Source organism: Opisthorchis viverrini (genome assembly GCF_000715545.1).
Source record: "Opisthorchis viverrini unplaced genomic scaffold opera_v5_700, whole genome shotgun sequence".
Lineage (NCBI taxonomy): Eukaryota > Metazoa > Platyhelminthes > Trematoda > Opisthorchiida > Opisthorchiidae > Opisthorchis > Opisthorchis viverrini.
Genome location: NW_008752357.1, coordinates 44211 through 60148, shown reverse-complemented (window position 1 = coordinate 60148; position 15938 = coordinate 44211). Strand labels below are relative to the sequence as shown.

Below are 15938 nucleotides of genomic sequence, written 5' to 3'. Positions count from 1 at the left end.
TATATATATATATATATGCGCGCCACTCACCCTTCATTAACGGAAACCACATCACACCGGAGGGGGTGTGAGGGGAACACTGAGAGAAAAGATTACTCAATCGTGGTAATAAAAAGAAACAGAGTTCTTCAACACGGAATTGAGAGACGGGAGCGAAACTTACCTGCGCAGAGATCTCTAGGTGTAAGCAGTTAGTAGGCCATGCTGAAAAACGAACCGGCTTATTTTTGCTACTAATCCATTCTTCTGATCAGATAAAGATAAGCAGGGATTAGTGCTACTCCAAATGGATTAGCAGATGAGAATGTCGAGATCGCTTGTCCCGATTAACGCTAGGAAATCCATGCCAGCAGGCAACAAGTTCGAAGAGCCTAAGGAAAGACCGGGAGATCTGGTGAACATAGAAATCTCTTTGATATTATCCTTCGAAGCTTGACTGAACATATGGACACATGACATATGTGAAAACCAACCTGGATTCCATCCTGCATGAGGATGCACATTTGTACCATCCGACAGGTTCAAAATGAACGTAACTGCTTCTAGCGACAGTTATTGGTGATGTTCCTTGACTTGAAATTTATCTTTGACTCTTTTGACCGTCAGGCACCGTGGTAATGTCTATGGAGCAGAAAAATTGTTCAGCTGTAGCACCCTTTCGGTGCCTAAGTGCCATGCCACCAGAAGGAAGCACGAGGGCTGAGATACTGCGAGGTGAGGCAAGCCTAGACAGGGGAAGTCGAGTGTCGGATATCGGGTTCCAGCTCAAATCTGAGAAGTGAATTTACTTTGTTAAAAGCCGAGTGGTGATTTATTGGTTTACATACACGATGCATGCCTCGCAGAAACGAATCGAGGAAATAGCGCAAGGTTGCTGAATCCGTCGGTACTGGCATTTGTGTGACAGTTTTCTCTGGGTCTGAATAGCGGCCATTTTCGTCAACAATAAATCCACGATATTTAATGGTTATGAGCAGACGCAAACAGTATTGTTGAATTCGCTCGAATACACAATGCAAACGGTGTAAAAGCTATTCTTGACTAGAACGAATGAGAATGATGCTATTCAAATAAGCAACAACTCTTGATAGACTGTTTAGCATGGCATCCATGTTTGCTGAACTATTGCTGGTACAGATCTTACCCGAAATGGCACATGGTTAAACTGAAACAAACCGTGACTTCCGTTTGGAAGTAAGCATCAGCGAGATCCTGCTTTGTGAAACATTGAGCTTGGTGAACAGATCTTATGTTGTTGGTAATGAATATTGGTGAGAGTATACAACGGCTTATGAAATAATCAGCACACGTGCGCACATTACCATTTGTATTTTTATTGGCAACAATAGGAGCTGCCCATGATGAATGATTTACTGGCCCGGTAACTCTGAATTGCTGGAGGCAAACAAGTTCATTCTCCGCGCTTGGGAGAGCGGCAAATGGTGCGGGACGATTTGGTCTGAAAGTTGGTCTGGAATCAGATTGGAGTTTGAGGCTCGCCTTAGTTCTTGTACAGTATCCAAGGTCACCTTAGAAGACATCGTCGAATTTCGTATTGAGAGTGTTAGTAATGTTCTGGAATGTCTATGGAGAGTTAAACTTCCGAGGCATTGCACACAGATGATAAAAATACATTGAAAGGACCAAGTTTCTTAACCCACTTAGGTCCAAGTCTGTTCAAATTGGGTCAGTCATTGAGATCACATGTTCCCGAGAAATGCGAATTGTTCAAGGATACATTACAGGCTAACTTAGCAGTCAGTAGTAGGTTATTGCCGAATGCATCTTGGGCACGATGCTTCGTGAATGACACAACAGGTTTTCCTACCAACTCCTGACTGAAACGTGAGATTGACGTAATATTTGAAGCTGTGTCGAACTTCAGATAGGCTGACATTTTGTTCATGATTTAAATTCAACTTGCAATATTGCAAACGCAGATCTGAACTGCGGACGTTTCAGGTGCGGTTGCTTTTTGACTGTGTTGCTTAATAGACTGTTGGCGCTCTTTTGGTTTATAAGTACTGAGGATTTTTGGGTACGGCAATGCCGTGACATCACTGGGATTAGTAGGCCGTTTCGTTTGCTGTACTATTGAGGTACCATGTTTAATTTTAGCATTCGGTGATGAGCACTTACTTATTAATATCCTCCTGTTCAAGCTTGGGGAGCGGTCTAGTATATATATCTGAGTCCTGCAAAGACTGGAGACGAGTAACGAAAATCAGACAGTTGAACTTATCCTCTGCAATTGGAATTTTTCACACTCACGGTTGACGACACCGGCGAAAGTGACGTAATCGTTGGCATCGTGCCTGGTAAATTTGAGAAAATTGTGTCGAACATTTAAAAGTGAATGTTGCTAACTGAACATTCCACTGTTTGTGAGAAGTTAAGATCCTTTGGACGTTTGGGAATTTCGCTCGAGGGTGCTAAGTTTTCTGACCAAGAGACGGAATTTTCACGCATAATCTTTGTCGGTAAACTCGTTCTGGAAGTATCTTCCAAACGACTGTACCATGAAGCGAATGTGAGACCAGATGTTGCTTCGAAGGGAAATTTGGTAACGGCTCCTGTGATAGAATCGGAAAAGGACAATGAACTGCCACTTTGAGATGGAACTGATGTCGAAAGACTGATAACTTGAGTAAGAGACTGAATAAGTCGCGATTGCGATTGTTCGAATTGCGCTTGTTGCCGCTGAAGGATCGCTTTTGAATCCTCAGTTGAAATTGACATTGTGTTCGCGTTTGGCTTCCGTCGCCAGTGTTACGTCCTTTAGTGATGTATCACTAATTCAGTTCACCGGCATGGAGAAGACCAATAACTTCAAGGGAGTTGTGCGGCAAACAAGCGGATCTTTCCTTGATACGGAATTTTACTGAACCAGAATAGAAAGAGAGCTGATAGCCCAATAGGAGGTCGATGAGAGGCTGAAATTTTGAAAACAATGTTTCAGTATACAAGACAAATTGTTAGCAAAGTGGATTTCTTCTCTTGTAGGCAGCCCTTGTAACAAGCAGTTACGGAGCACTATTTATATTATAGGTATAGTGCACTATACAAGACTTGTGACCAGGTTAATTAAGAATAACATTAGAAGGCATCGCTTTACGGAACGCTTCTTTTCGCGGGCTTCGCAAAACCCATCGTACATCCAGGTGCCCAACTCGAAGAGGAACTGCTCCCACTCTTATGTTCCCTGCACTTTTCGGTTTTATAACGTTTTCTTGAGCCGATTTACCATTCACTTTTAAGAATGTTTGGTGTATAGCTGCCACACCACCCAAAGGAAGCACGAGATACTGACAGTTTGCCCAAGCCTAGACAGGAGAAGTCGAGATGCAGAGGTTGGCTTCAAACCACGGACCTTCCGGTCAGTGAGTTCGCGCCTTGGGCACTGGACCGTCTCGAGCTTACCTTTGGAGTGAAGCAGGTAGAATCGCCACTGGCGTGCCTAATTATTACCTGTTATCATATCTGCTATACTCCTTCGCTAACCTCTTCGTTGTTCTCACAGGTACCACTCCTAATCTCTTGGGCTCTTCTTCTTATTGCTGATAAAAACCGATAACTAGCTGATTTTTTGGGTAAACTACTCACCTGAATTCAACCAATATGGATGCAGGAATAACACGTCTTCATGTAAGTCCGGCTGACCATTTGACACTATTGCCTGCTCCGTTATCTCTCATTGAATCACGGTCCGAAGTACGCCTCCCGTAAAAACCCGTATTCAGCTTAAAAGGTTTCCGATCAAAAGCATCTCTTGGTTCTCAACCAATAAATCGACACGAATCTATCATCGTGTATTCCGCGGTCAAATTCTTCTGTTTCATCCGACCGAGTGCCTCTTCGTAGTCTTTTTCAAGATTATTTCGGCAGGCACGGACAATGTTCATCAAGTTATTCGATCTCACACATTTGTGGACGTACCTAGTTGAAATTACATCAATCATGTCTATTCTGTCGGTTCTGGGCATACGCAGTCTCACCTAACCTCCAGCCTTATTTCAGGTGACCACGCGGCGTCAAATTTATACGAATCTGCTTCAAGCATCTGGCTCACGACTAGTTTAGGTGATAGCAACTAGATTTGTGCGATCCTGAAACAAGTTGAGCCCGACGCAGCTTGGTGTTTAACACTCGAACTTATCGATCGCAAGGTCCGTGGTCGGAACCCAACTTCTGCATTTCTTCCGCTCCTGTCTAGGTTTGAGCAACCTCACAATGCCTCAGCCCCTCGTACTTCCTCTGAGTGCCTTGGCAGCTAGGCATTGGGTGTTACAGCTGAACACTTATTATTATCATTAGTCATAGCTACACTTGCACGTTTCGTTTGGCAACATATGTGGACGAATCTCGAAAAGGTGAGGTCCATCGCTTCTTTTTTATTGTGTCTGCTAACGCCTCAACTGACTGTAGCCCTGAACATGCCAAGGTTTCCGTGGCACTCTAGGTGTTCTTCTACAAAGGGTTAAAAGCTCAAAAATCATTGTGGTTGCTGGTGATGTGATCGCTCCTCTGTTGCACCTCTCTGAACACGTTTTCTAATTCCCCAATATGGAACGCCAATATGGAAGTCCTTCATGACTTTTACGTACTGACTGTCGTGTCAGGCGGTCGATGTTACAAACATTCCTGATGCCTTTTTGCACCAGACCAACGAGTTTTTCTGAACTGGACGTAGTTTAGGCTATGTATAGTTCAGCCTATTAGAACTCACTTTCATTTATATTGTTTTGTGGTTCTTGCCTTAGTTTAAATGGTAGCACGGTAATTATCTTTTCTTAATGACTTCGTCGACGTGACCCCTCAATGGTGTGCAAGAGGACTGAATATCCGTAGTCTTCAGTCCACGTGAAGCAAAATACCTTAACTACCCTCACGTGCATTCGTAAAATAGATACAACTCCAATTCCGTCACCAACAAAGAAACGCCCTGGTTGACGAGACTTTTTGCTATTCCCTGAATATTCTTCCTCGTATTGGGAAACGCTTTGCTATACTATTGGACTTTCTCACTTTCTGAAGTTCCCGATAGGTCTGCTTGTCACAATGCCTCAGCCCCTCGTACTTCCTCTGAGTGCCTTGGCAGCTAGGCATTGGGTGTTACAGCTGAACACTTATTATTATCATTAGTCATAGCTACACTTGCACGTTTCGTTTGGCAACATATGTGGACGAATCTCGAAAAGGTGAGGTCCATCGCTTCTTTTTTATTGTGTCTGCTAACGCCTCAACTGACTGTAGCCCTGAACATGCCAAGGTTTCCGTGGCACTCTAGGTGTTCTTCTACAAAGGGTTAAAAGCTCAAAAATCATTGTGGTTGCTGGTGATGTGATCGCTCCTCTGTTGCACCTCTCTGAACACGTTTTCTAATTCCCCAATATGGAACGCCAATATGGAAGTCCTTCATGACTTTTACGTACTGACTGTCGTGTCAGGCGGTCGATGTTACAAACATTCCTGATGCCTTTTTGCACCAGACCAACGAGTTTTTCTGAACTGGACGTAGTTTAGGCTATGTATAGTTCAGCCTATTAGAACTCACTTTCATTTATATTGTTTTGTGGTTCTTGCCTTAGTTTAAATGGTAGCACGGTAATTATCTTTTCTTAATGACTTCGTCGACGTGACCCCTCAATGGTGTGCAAGAGGACTGAATATCCGTAGTCTTCAGTCCACGTGAAGCAAAATACCTTAACTACCCTCACGTGCATTCGTAAAATAGATACAACTCCAATTCCGTCACCAACAAAGAAACGCCCTGGTTGACGAGACTTTTTGCTATTCCCTGAATATTCTTCCTCGTATTGGGAAACGCTTTGCTATACTATTGGACTTTCTCACTTTCTGAAGTTCCCGATAGGTCTGCTTGTGTGTCCGATGTATAGGCTGAATCACGAAGTATCTCAATAACCGCAATCTCTGTAGCAGCGATACCTTTCTACTGTTCTCTTCCAAATCAAAACGCCTTTGAGTAGCAGAAACTCAAAAGTTATTCAGTGCTTGCTGTATACATTCTAGCGGATGACCACATGGCTGAACGAATTCAAACAAGACTTTCGACATATGTAGGATGGTCCTGTTTTTGACTTCTAGTGATCCATATCTAACCTGATTGCGTCAACCGAAACGACCGTCTGTCCATGTGGGCTGTCTGGTCATGACCAACCTTACTCATGATGTGTTACATCCAACCCCAAACTGCAGGCATATGCTTACCCTCTTGAAAGAAAGCTGTTGGCTTGTTTGCTTGTGTTTTGTACTTTCGACTATTCCACTCCTGAAGAAGGCTGTCCACGATGACTTATGCGTCGAGCATTGTATGAACGTTGGGGTATCATATCATCATCCAACGGAAGTAAATATTCCACGCCATACCTAATCTTTTCCGGCTTCATTAGCATGGTGGGAGTAATCGTAATAACCTTTTGTTCAATTTGATTTTCTCCCTCACCAATTTTCTCTCATCTTTTTACCACAGCAACCAACATGCGAGACTAGTCCAGGATCAGATCCATCTTCTGTGGATGTGTTGCCAACCGCGATGATGTGAAGATGAAGACATGGCAACCGATCCTATCAATCCTGATTTTGCACCAGATATATACCTAGTTTCATCACGTCACTTGTCGGACGATTGCCACCACGTTGGATGAACTGGACCGTGCGGTTCTTTACCACCATCTTCCTCATAAGCACCTTCAATGCTCTGGTCTACTTGGGACCTTTGGCCTTAGTTTGTTTGGCGACTACATCGATCGGGCACGGTATGTAGCCTATATTGCTCTGCTAACAATCAGCATTAATATCGGTAACGTCGGATATTTTCTGGTGGAGTAGACGCACGTATCCATTTACCTTTTCCTACTCTGTCGTAAAACCGCTAAATTGTGCATGGGTGAGAGGATTTCAGCGTTTATTCATCACAAAAGCGGCTAACCATAGAAAAGTTGCAAAGTATAAAAAACATAAAACAACTAAGTGTAAGAGGCTTCCTGAACTTGGTTCTTGGTACCTTTTGGTTAATAAGGTATCGAACGGGAAGTTTTTGAAGGTGTTTGAAGGTAATCTTAGAACGACCGCAAGACCTGGATGCTGAGGTTGAGGTGCATTGCTGAGTACATACGAACAATCGATCAATTGGATTTTTTGAAACGACCGCACTGGATGCTGAGGTTGAGGTGCATTGCTGAGTACATACGAACAATCGATCAATTGGATTTTTTGACTTTGATTAAAAGACAGTTATTAGGCATGAAATTGGAAATAAGGCACAAGAGAAATGTGTTTCGAGTTTCCTCGAATATGTCCGAAAAAAGGATAGAAAAAAAGGTAAAATGGGCAAGGTTCAGTTGGCCCAGATTCTTTATAGAAGGAGAGGAGGTTGTTCTAACGTGAGTAGCTCAAATCAAGATGGAGGAGGTACTCAATCCTGGATAGCTGGAGAAGTTAGGGCCAGGGAGTAGATAAACGCAGTTGCGCGGACGCTCTGCAGGATATGTTGTAGGATGGACGACGACAGACCGAATCGAAAACGACAGTTTTGCGCATTTGGAGGAGTTACGTTGTGGGTTTATTTAGAAGCCGGCGGGGGTGCGTCAAATAAAGGCTGTCAAGATGACCAGTGTCAGATGGTAGGGAAATACAACAGAAAAATGAATTCGTGGGCCTATTTAAGGAGTTTGGCTGCGTGGACAATTCAAGGACCATCCATGTAGCATTATATGGAGCCGAAAATACTTCTTCAAGAACACAAACTTCACTTGGAGGAGGCAGAGGGGCAATAAAGTGAGGGACAAAATCACAAGACAACTAGCCAATCACGTTTATCCGGTGTATAAAGCTCTTTTCTTGACGCTGTCCTACTTGACTTTATGGTTAGCAAGCGGACAAAGTGGATACTAGAATAGATTTGCTGGTACGGATGATTGCTATGCGCACTGATGTTTTAGGTCTGTAACACCAAAAAGCCGTGGTAGTTAGACGAGCGAGGTGTTAGCTTCAAGACCCTGTAAGTCATGGCAGTGTTACGGAGTTTCACTAGTTTTCCGTTCCTGATCACCGGTTGGCCTCCGAATTCGCGGTCTGCACTATGGCCTTGCAAATGGGTAGCGCCAGTCCAGTGTGGTTCCCTGCCAACTGTTCTGATACTCAACCTCGCTTTCATTGATAATGCACGTGAACCGGCACCAATGAAGCTCGCCAGTATCGCTTGTCCTCTTATAATCTGGCCAGAATGGAGGGGTGGGAGGTCATGTACTCATGTCCGATTTCGACCATGCGGCGTACTAAGATTCCCCGCTCAAATTCACCCGGGATGTCTCAGTGGTTCAAGATGCCGAAATGTACCTAAAGTTTCGAAGGGTGCACCTACCAGCTCCCAAATTACATCGCTGCGGTGGGTAAAATTCACTGAAGAAACTCTCATATTTAATGCCGGTGCCCTGCACTGATTCTAGTCCCATCTCGTAGACACAGTTAACGCTCAAAACTTTTCAAAGGATGGTTCCACCTCGTGTACTGTTTGGAAGAGGTGCACCGTGGTTAAGACTGCTGCAATTTGCTTCGAACCCTCGATATTTTCAACAGAGGGCCACCCAAGTATTCAGTTTTAGCTTGCACGGTGAGGCAAATTTACGTTTAGATTGTCATATGAACGTTTATAACTCAATTGTTCAATTACTAAACCTGAATATATGACTGTTCGTTAAGGAACTACTCATGGCATGTGTTTCTAATCTGTTTTTAGCTTGTTCGAGTAGATGGGTCACAGTCACCAACCTTATCTGAGTAGATATCCCGTTTGAAATTAGCATCGATCCATGTTCGTGTGTTTCAATCAGGACTATAATGCGCTTTCGCAGCCGCAAACTATCAGTCTGAAGCTGATGTCAAGTCCGTAGCACGTGGTAGATATACAACCGTTCACGTTATGACGCTGCACACACAATAGAACGCTTTGTATTTTAGTGAGTGCGTCTTACTCTAGTTTACGACCACTTCTTGGTTGCCTAAAAACCATTCAGTCAGTTCGACTTGTAGATGCCACTTTGGCTTGAGCTTGCCTGCTTCGATTAATTTCGTCCCTCAACAAGCCGAAGGGACTACAGAGATGTGTCCACGCGAACAGCAACTAGTTCCCTTACTGCAGCTAGTCGTCTAAGGTCTAAGTCCACTGTCCTCTACGACAGCAACTGTCCTCTACAGCAACACGTTGCCCACGTATTAACAGTATTCCCATGTCAATGGGGTCCGAGCTGATGGTAACTGTCGGCGTTATAACCTGCGCACCCCGAGTACCCAGCAGCTGAACCTGATTGCTTGCGTATAATCCAGTAAAGTCGAAAGACAAATGGGTCTTAGTGAGTGATGTCACTGCTCCAAACGTATCCGATATGTGTAGCCACGTGAAGAACTGAGCATCTACGTCCCACCTTGCGCGCTTCCGGACTAAATCAGTGTCCTGTAGACAAATTAGGCGGATTTTCGAGTCAGTCACAACCGTGACATTAATCAGGTAACTTGTGGGAGAGAGAAATCAGTTTCTCCCCAACGTTTTTCCTGTTCTTTACTGTATATAATCCACATGTTTTGCCTCTGCAACTAGACGATAAGTGTGAACACAACATGCTCTGTGGGATGGATAGAGAAGACACTGTCTCAAACGGTTAGTCACTACCATACGACACGACAAACGGTGTGTATTTGCTCTAGGAGACTGCTTCCTATGCAGAGAAGACTCGTCAGGTAAGATATACTGACTGTTGTCCTCACCCCAGCTTACCGACGGCTTCTTGCGGAGGCGTGACTCGAAGTATATGTTTGCTGCACATGTCAAATTCATCTCTTCATTGCTTATAAATCAGTAATAATTTTCAGTCGCATCGTGTAACCTGGCGACCACCGAATATAAATCCAATGTAGATACGGGGGGTCCATGTGGAAATTAGCTATCAATGGAGAGCTCCAATTCAGAGTTGTCGTTCCTTGTGAGGTATACCACTTAATTTCACCACCCATACTTCACCTATTTCATTGCCCCTCAGCAGCAAAAGGCATCCATCCATAACCTCAGGAAAAGTAGTACTCCGCAAAACTCTCGATCTGAGCTAGATCCAAACTCTTTGAGGTCCACCAAGACAATTCTTGCTGTAGGCATCCGGATTACGCCGAATACCCTATAGGAGAGTCTTGCTCACATCAGAGCTCGAGGTAGCTCAGTGATTAAGACGCGAACTCACTGACAGGAAGGTCTGTGGATCTCAGCATCTCTACTGCTCCTGTCTAGACTTGGGTACTCTAACAGTATCTCAGTCGTCGTGCTTCTTAGGATGGCCTGGCTACTGAAAGAGTGCAACTGAACGATTACATTTGATTTGATTTGGGCTGTTTTTTTAGGTTTTGCTCGCACCGTTTAAAGCCATCCATCTAACTTTTGTGGTAAAATTAGACTGAAAATCTTCGAGAACACGACAGCTATTAGTGACGGAATCCATTCGTTAAAATCCTTGCGGACTAGGATCGACTGCACCCAATGCGGAAAAAAGTGGTACGAGAATATTGGTTTTGTCATAGACGTTGAAACTGGATCTTATTCAAGCTTATACTCATGACTGTGTGCAGTTCAGTTTTGTCACCAGTATGGGAATTTCGGCTGGAGGCACGCAAGAAAAGGGCGATCGCGTGGCTCATCAATTCATGGTTGTCCATGGTTGGCAATGAACCCTTGGATAGGTGAAGCAGTAAACTCAAACTGGTACATTTAACCTAGGACAATGTAGTCATCAGTCGACAGTTGAATTGGCGGAACTTGAGACGTCCGACCGTGCGCAAAACGGCTCAAATTTTGGGGAAGAATTTACGGATACGCAATTGTATTTGGGGGAAATTGAATTATACCAATGGAAGTAACCGAAAGCGGTGGTACATTCGATGTCTTCGTTGTGGGCCTTGGTCTGGGAAAACACATTCTGGATCGATTCGCGACGGTTTATTGTGAACATGTTGAATACCGTTGTTCAAGCCGCTGGAAAGAGCAAACTGCATACAATGAAAGTTTTGTCTAAAAACTATATAGCGTATCGGTGGCTCCCATGTGAAACGAATCATTCATTGGGTCTTGAATGAAGTTAACATTTACCAGTGATATGTGAAGGGGACCTCCAGCCTGATGGCAAACTTAGCGGAGTTATGGTTCAAGCACGTAATTAGAGGGTGCTTGACAATCGGTGAACTACAAGGTGACAATGAAAACAATCACAATTCTACGTAAATCTCCAAATTATGGTCGTCTGTATCATTCGATGAATACTGCTCCCATAGTTTTCTCCAAACCAGGAGTGTTTTCATCCATGTTGAGACGGTCAGATTAACACACGCCATCTCCGTAGCACTTGTCTCCAAAAGTCCGAAAACCGTTTCATCCCTTCCAATGTTAGAACTCAATTTAGGAAAGGTAAATACAAGGTGTCATCCGTTACGCTGCATGCAGGTTTCAAGAAACAACTGATTTCATCTTGAAACTTCCAGTCCGTTCGAATCTACAAGACTTCTGATCTAATTATTTGTCTCATGGCTCTCAGTTTAATCTGCTTGGTGCACAGAACGATGGTTGTTTTAGTAGTGCCTGAGGTGTTTGAGAATATTATTCCAAGCAGTCTTTCCAAGCAAAGAAATTCCAATTTTGGTTGAAGATGCACATCCTGTCAGGAAATACTCATTCGCTACTCATCTTATAGGCTCCTCTAGCCTTTGGATTTGTTCCGGGCCGATGGCCCAAAATTCCATCTCTCTTTGCCTTTCCAGTAGTACTAGCCGAATAGAGGTGACGAGGCATTGCTGGATTTCTCTTATTGACCTCTTAACGGGAAACATCTTTTCGTGGGAATATGTTTTGATAAATGTCGATGGCCCTGTTTTATTGGGAGATTCCAGGACCGAGTTCCCGCCGTGTGTGCGCCCTGGATGTTGTTCGGGTCATTAGTCCACCTTGGCATACACTGGACTTTGAATCTTTATTCGTCCGCTTATGATTTGATAACTGTGGAGCATCAGCTGACCATGCTGTTGGTTTTAGAACCATTTTGTTTTGTTCACACCCCTGCTTTATTCCCTCAAGTTTACTCTGGGTATGTGGCGTTCAGACGGTCGTGTATGCGACTGAGCACAAATTACATGTGACATTGTGCGCGGGAATCCGTTGGTGTAATTTAATGTGACTGGCCAATCCGGAAATGGATAACGACCCAATATGAGGAAATGCTTCAGTGAGTGCGAGTATGTGCATAGGGAGTTACGAAGGACTACATACAATAGACAGAAAAATGGTTATTTCATAAATAAGCAAAAAGCAAAAACAACGAATGAAGAAAATCACAGCGGTTTCGTCCGCTATTGTGACCTTATTTGGTTCACTGGTTGTTGAAGAGTTCTCAACAATCTTATGGATAGTGCTCCTTCAGGAAAATATAGTGCGAATACCGTATCTTTGTGCAGCACATTTAGATGATTCAGTAAAGTCTCCCGCTATAGGTAAATTGGTGTGCAACCGAGTGTACTTCGGGAGTCGCTGAGAACTCTTCCGGTTCATTACAGATCTCGCTCTTCTTGGAGCTTATTGTCCCCGAGGTTCCATCAAGCTTATAATCTACCTACAATTAGAAATATCTTTCACTACGAGAGACCCAACCAGCTCAAATTTCGCACATTTTAGTGTTCAAGGTTGATGGCAACTTTGCCACTACCGATCATCATCATCATCGACAGCATGACATCAGTGTTCAACACTGATGCTTCGCTGCCGTACAGCCACTATGTCTCCCTCATGGGCTTCAAGAGGGGAGAGTCTGGTAGTGGACCATCGAGGGGTTTCAGCAACTTGCGATTAGTGGTAATAAAGTGAATGTTTTGCACGTTACTTTGCACATTAGCTTCCATTGCTTTTTTGCTTTCCTGGTGTTTTCAACATCCGCACAGACTTCATTCTTGCTGTCTTCCAATGCATATTTTGGTGTACAAATCTTTCCTAGTGCTGGAATCTTCTGAGTTATTTCTAGTGATTGTATCTGTTTGTGGTAACATTTCCTAACTAGGTTTTGCTGATGTCGAAGCCATCGCCTAAAAACCTTGTGCGCCCTTTGTTTTATGGCAATAGTAGTCTTTTTGTGTCCATGAGGTAACCGAATTTGATCCCCTCAGGCTATGGGATTCACTGAAACAGCATCTAGAATGGAGATAAAAGTGCTCTCCACCTTGTTGTTTAGGACCTTGAGAGTCATAATGAACACTAACCGATGTGGAATGAACTCTGCTGTTATCGTTCAATCACTTAGAACGCACGGGAACGGATTAACTATCTTGCAGCAACATAAAGTTTATGTATGTTGAACATAATTAACACTGATCAGCTGTTGTCGCTGCATACGACAAAATCCCCATAAAGGACCTGTTTTACATAAATTCAACGATATTGGTTGGTGTTTTCGCAGTACAGAGTCACCAGCATGATTAACTGCGGATACACTATCCAGTTCCTTGAGCAAGTGAACTTTTATTCGGCCCTCATGGGTTAGGTAAACATTCGTGGATTACCTGCAGTAAAAGTGGCTTCATTATCGGTCCTAAACATATCCCAATTGGTTGAAAGCTCTATCCTTATTTTATTGGAGGTTGTCGCGTATGCAGTAAGGCCATTTGATACTAGTGGTCTTTTTACATTTTTCGAGCTACCCTCATTGAGGAGTTCTACCATAGCATTAACAGTACCTTGGCCTATTTCCATTGGAACTAACTTCCCAGATAGCATTTCCCACTGAGTTCACTGTAACCGATTTGTACTGAGGTCTGGTTCCGAGTTGTCGTAGTGTAAAATGAGTACCTTTCGTGATCAAATAGGACTTTGTTGTGCGTTGTACCACAATATGTGCCCATATGTTCCTTGGGCGTTATTTATGCATTACCTGCGAATTGTAGGTTCTTTTTTCCCACTCGTGTGACGCTCTACCCGCTTACACTTTTTTAATCGCAGCTGAAAACATTCCAGTTACACGCGTGGTTTCCGCTTGTGGAGTGCAATCAGTGACTGGCAATCGAGAACCCCCTTGCTGATGTGTACGGGGAATACCACAGTCTACATTCAGTAACAGACAAATGAAAATTAATTGTTCAGCTGCAGCACTCTTTCGGTGCCTAGCTGCTAAGGCACCCAAAGGAAGCACGAGGGCTGAGGTATTGTGCGGTTGCTCAAACCTAGACAGGAGCGGAAGAAATGCAGAAGTTGGGTTCCGACCACGGACCTTGCGATCGATAAGTTCGAGTGTTAAACACGGAGCTGCGTCGGGCTCAACTTGTTTCAGGATCGCACAAATCTAGTTGCTATCACCTAAACTAGTCGTGAGCCAGATGCTTGAAGCAGATTCGTATAAATCTGACGCCGCGTGGTCACCTAAAAAAAGGTTGGAGGTTAGGTGACACTGCTTATACCCAGAACCGACGGAATAGACATGATTGATGTGATTTCAACTAGGTACGTTACACATATGTGTGAGATTGAATAACTTGCTGAACACTGCCCTTGCTTACCGAAATAAGCTTGAATAAGACTACGAAGAGGCACTCGGCCCGATGAAACAAGAATTTGAACGCGGAATACACGATGATAGATTCGTGTCGACATATTGGTTGATACCCCAGAGAGCCGGAGCATGGAAGAGAGCGAGTGGGCAGTTAATTTAATTGTAGTGCTATCCACCCGTATCCCGGCGTCTGACATAGAGCATACACCATTGTAGGGGGAATTCTTTGATCGAGTATCAGTCATTTCCTATGCTCCTAACTTCAGTGTGCAAACATTTAAGGCAAGAAACAGACTTCGAGTTTTTTTGGGGTGTTAATGAAGTCGGGCACACATAAACTACAGTTGAACATGAAGCATGACGAACAATGCGATCAGTTCTAGTGCTGGAATGTACGGACTGAGTATTCGTATTTGGGTGGGATAGGGAAGGGTAGAGCAGGGAATACATGAGTGTAAGAAGGGAGGCGTCAGTAGTGGTGTTTTTGCTCATTCTTCTTGTATGCAGCAAGTAAGGCGTTGCGGCTGATGAGACCACGCGACGGCCGATATGGCATGGCAGCGTCTTTGGTTGTGACGTTCATGGTTCTACGTGGGCTGAGATAATGCCAGGGCGCCCAGACCTCCATAGGAGGACGATTGGGGTTCTCAAACAAAGTCTTTGGCTGAAAAGCCCGATTGCAAGGCCGTAGGCGGGTGCCGGCGTACTAGTTTAGCAGTATACTGTTTCTAAGGAAATAGTTGTCGTGCCTGTTTCAAATCTCAACTCGGAGAATCAGTAGACTGTGTTTTTCATAGCCCTATGCACTTACCAGTGAGGCATGCGAAATTCTGCGAGTTGGTCAGGTGGGCACTTAAAGCCTCACACCGCTATGTGATTCAGCTTCTATTCAGTCTTACTTGCCATATGCAGCAGGTCAGGCTGACGCTCCCTTTTCGTCTCTCTCACATTCTCATTGTATCTGCCTAACCTCCAACTCACTGTAACTCTGTACACTGCAAGAGGGTTTCTGTGACTCCTTGAGTGCCTCGTGATGGTGAGCTAAAAACTCAGATATTGTTTTGGTTGTCAGAGATAGGGATGCATAAGTTGGTAAAAGAACCCCCCATGAGGCTCAGTTGGATGTTCGTATTAGACTGCAGTCGAGACGCACTAATAACGTGGAACGCCTGCTATAGTTATTTGCTGACCACAGGCTGTTTGTGTGCAGTACTAACTTCCAAAACAACCAAAGGTTCTTGACCACATGTAGCCCCCCATACAAGCCGCCCTGCAACACAGATAGATTGTATTGACATTAATTACAGGTGGCGTGGGTCAAGTAATGATTGTCGCTCGTTCTGGAGCACTCGTGCA

General features: G+C 44.1%; 1 protein-coding gene across 1 annotated transcript; it reads left to right on the top strand.

Moving 5' to 3' along the window:
• Nucleotides 1–9965: 9965 nt before the first annotated feature.
• T265_11990 (hypothetical protein) lies at nucleotides 9966–15824 on the top strand (the record flags this gene model as incomplete). The annotated part of the gene is made up of 3 exons (XM_009178858.1): nucleotides 9966–10003; nucleotides 14154–14317; nucleotides 15655–15824. 3 exons carry the CDS (start codon nucleotides 9966–9968, stop codon nucleotides 15822–15824), a joined length of 372 nt encoding a protein of 123 aa, XP_009177122.1.
• Between the last annotated feature and the right edge of the window lie 114 nt (nucleotides 15825–15938).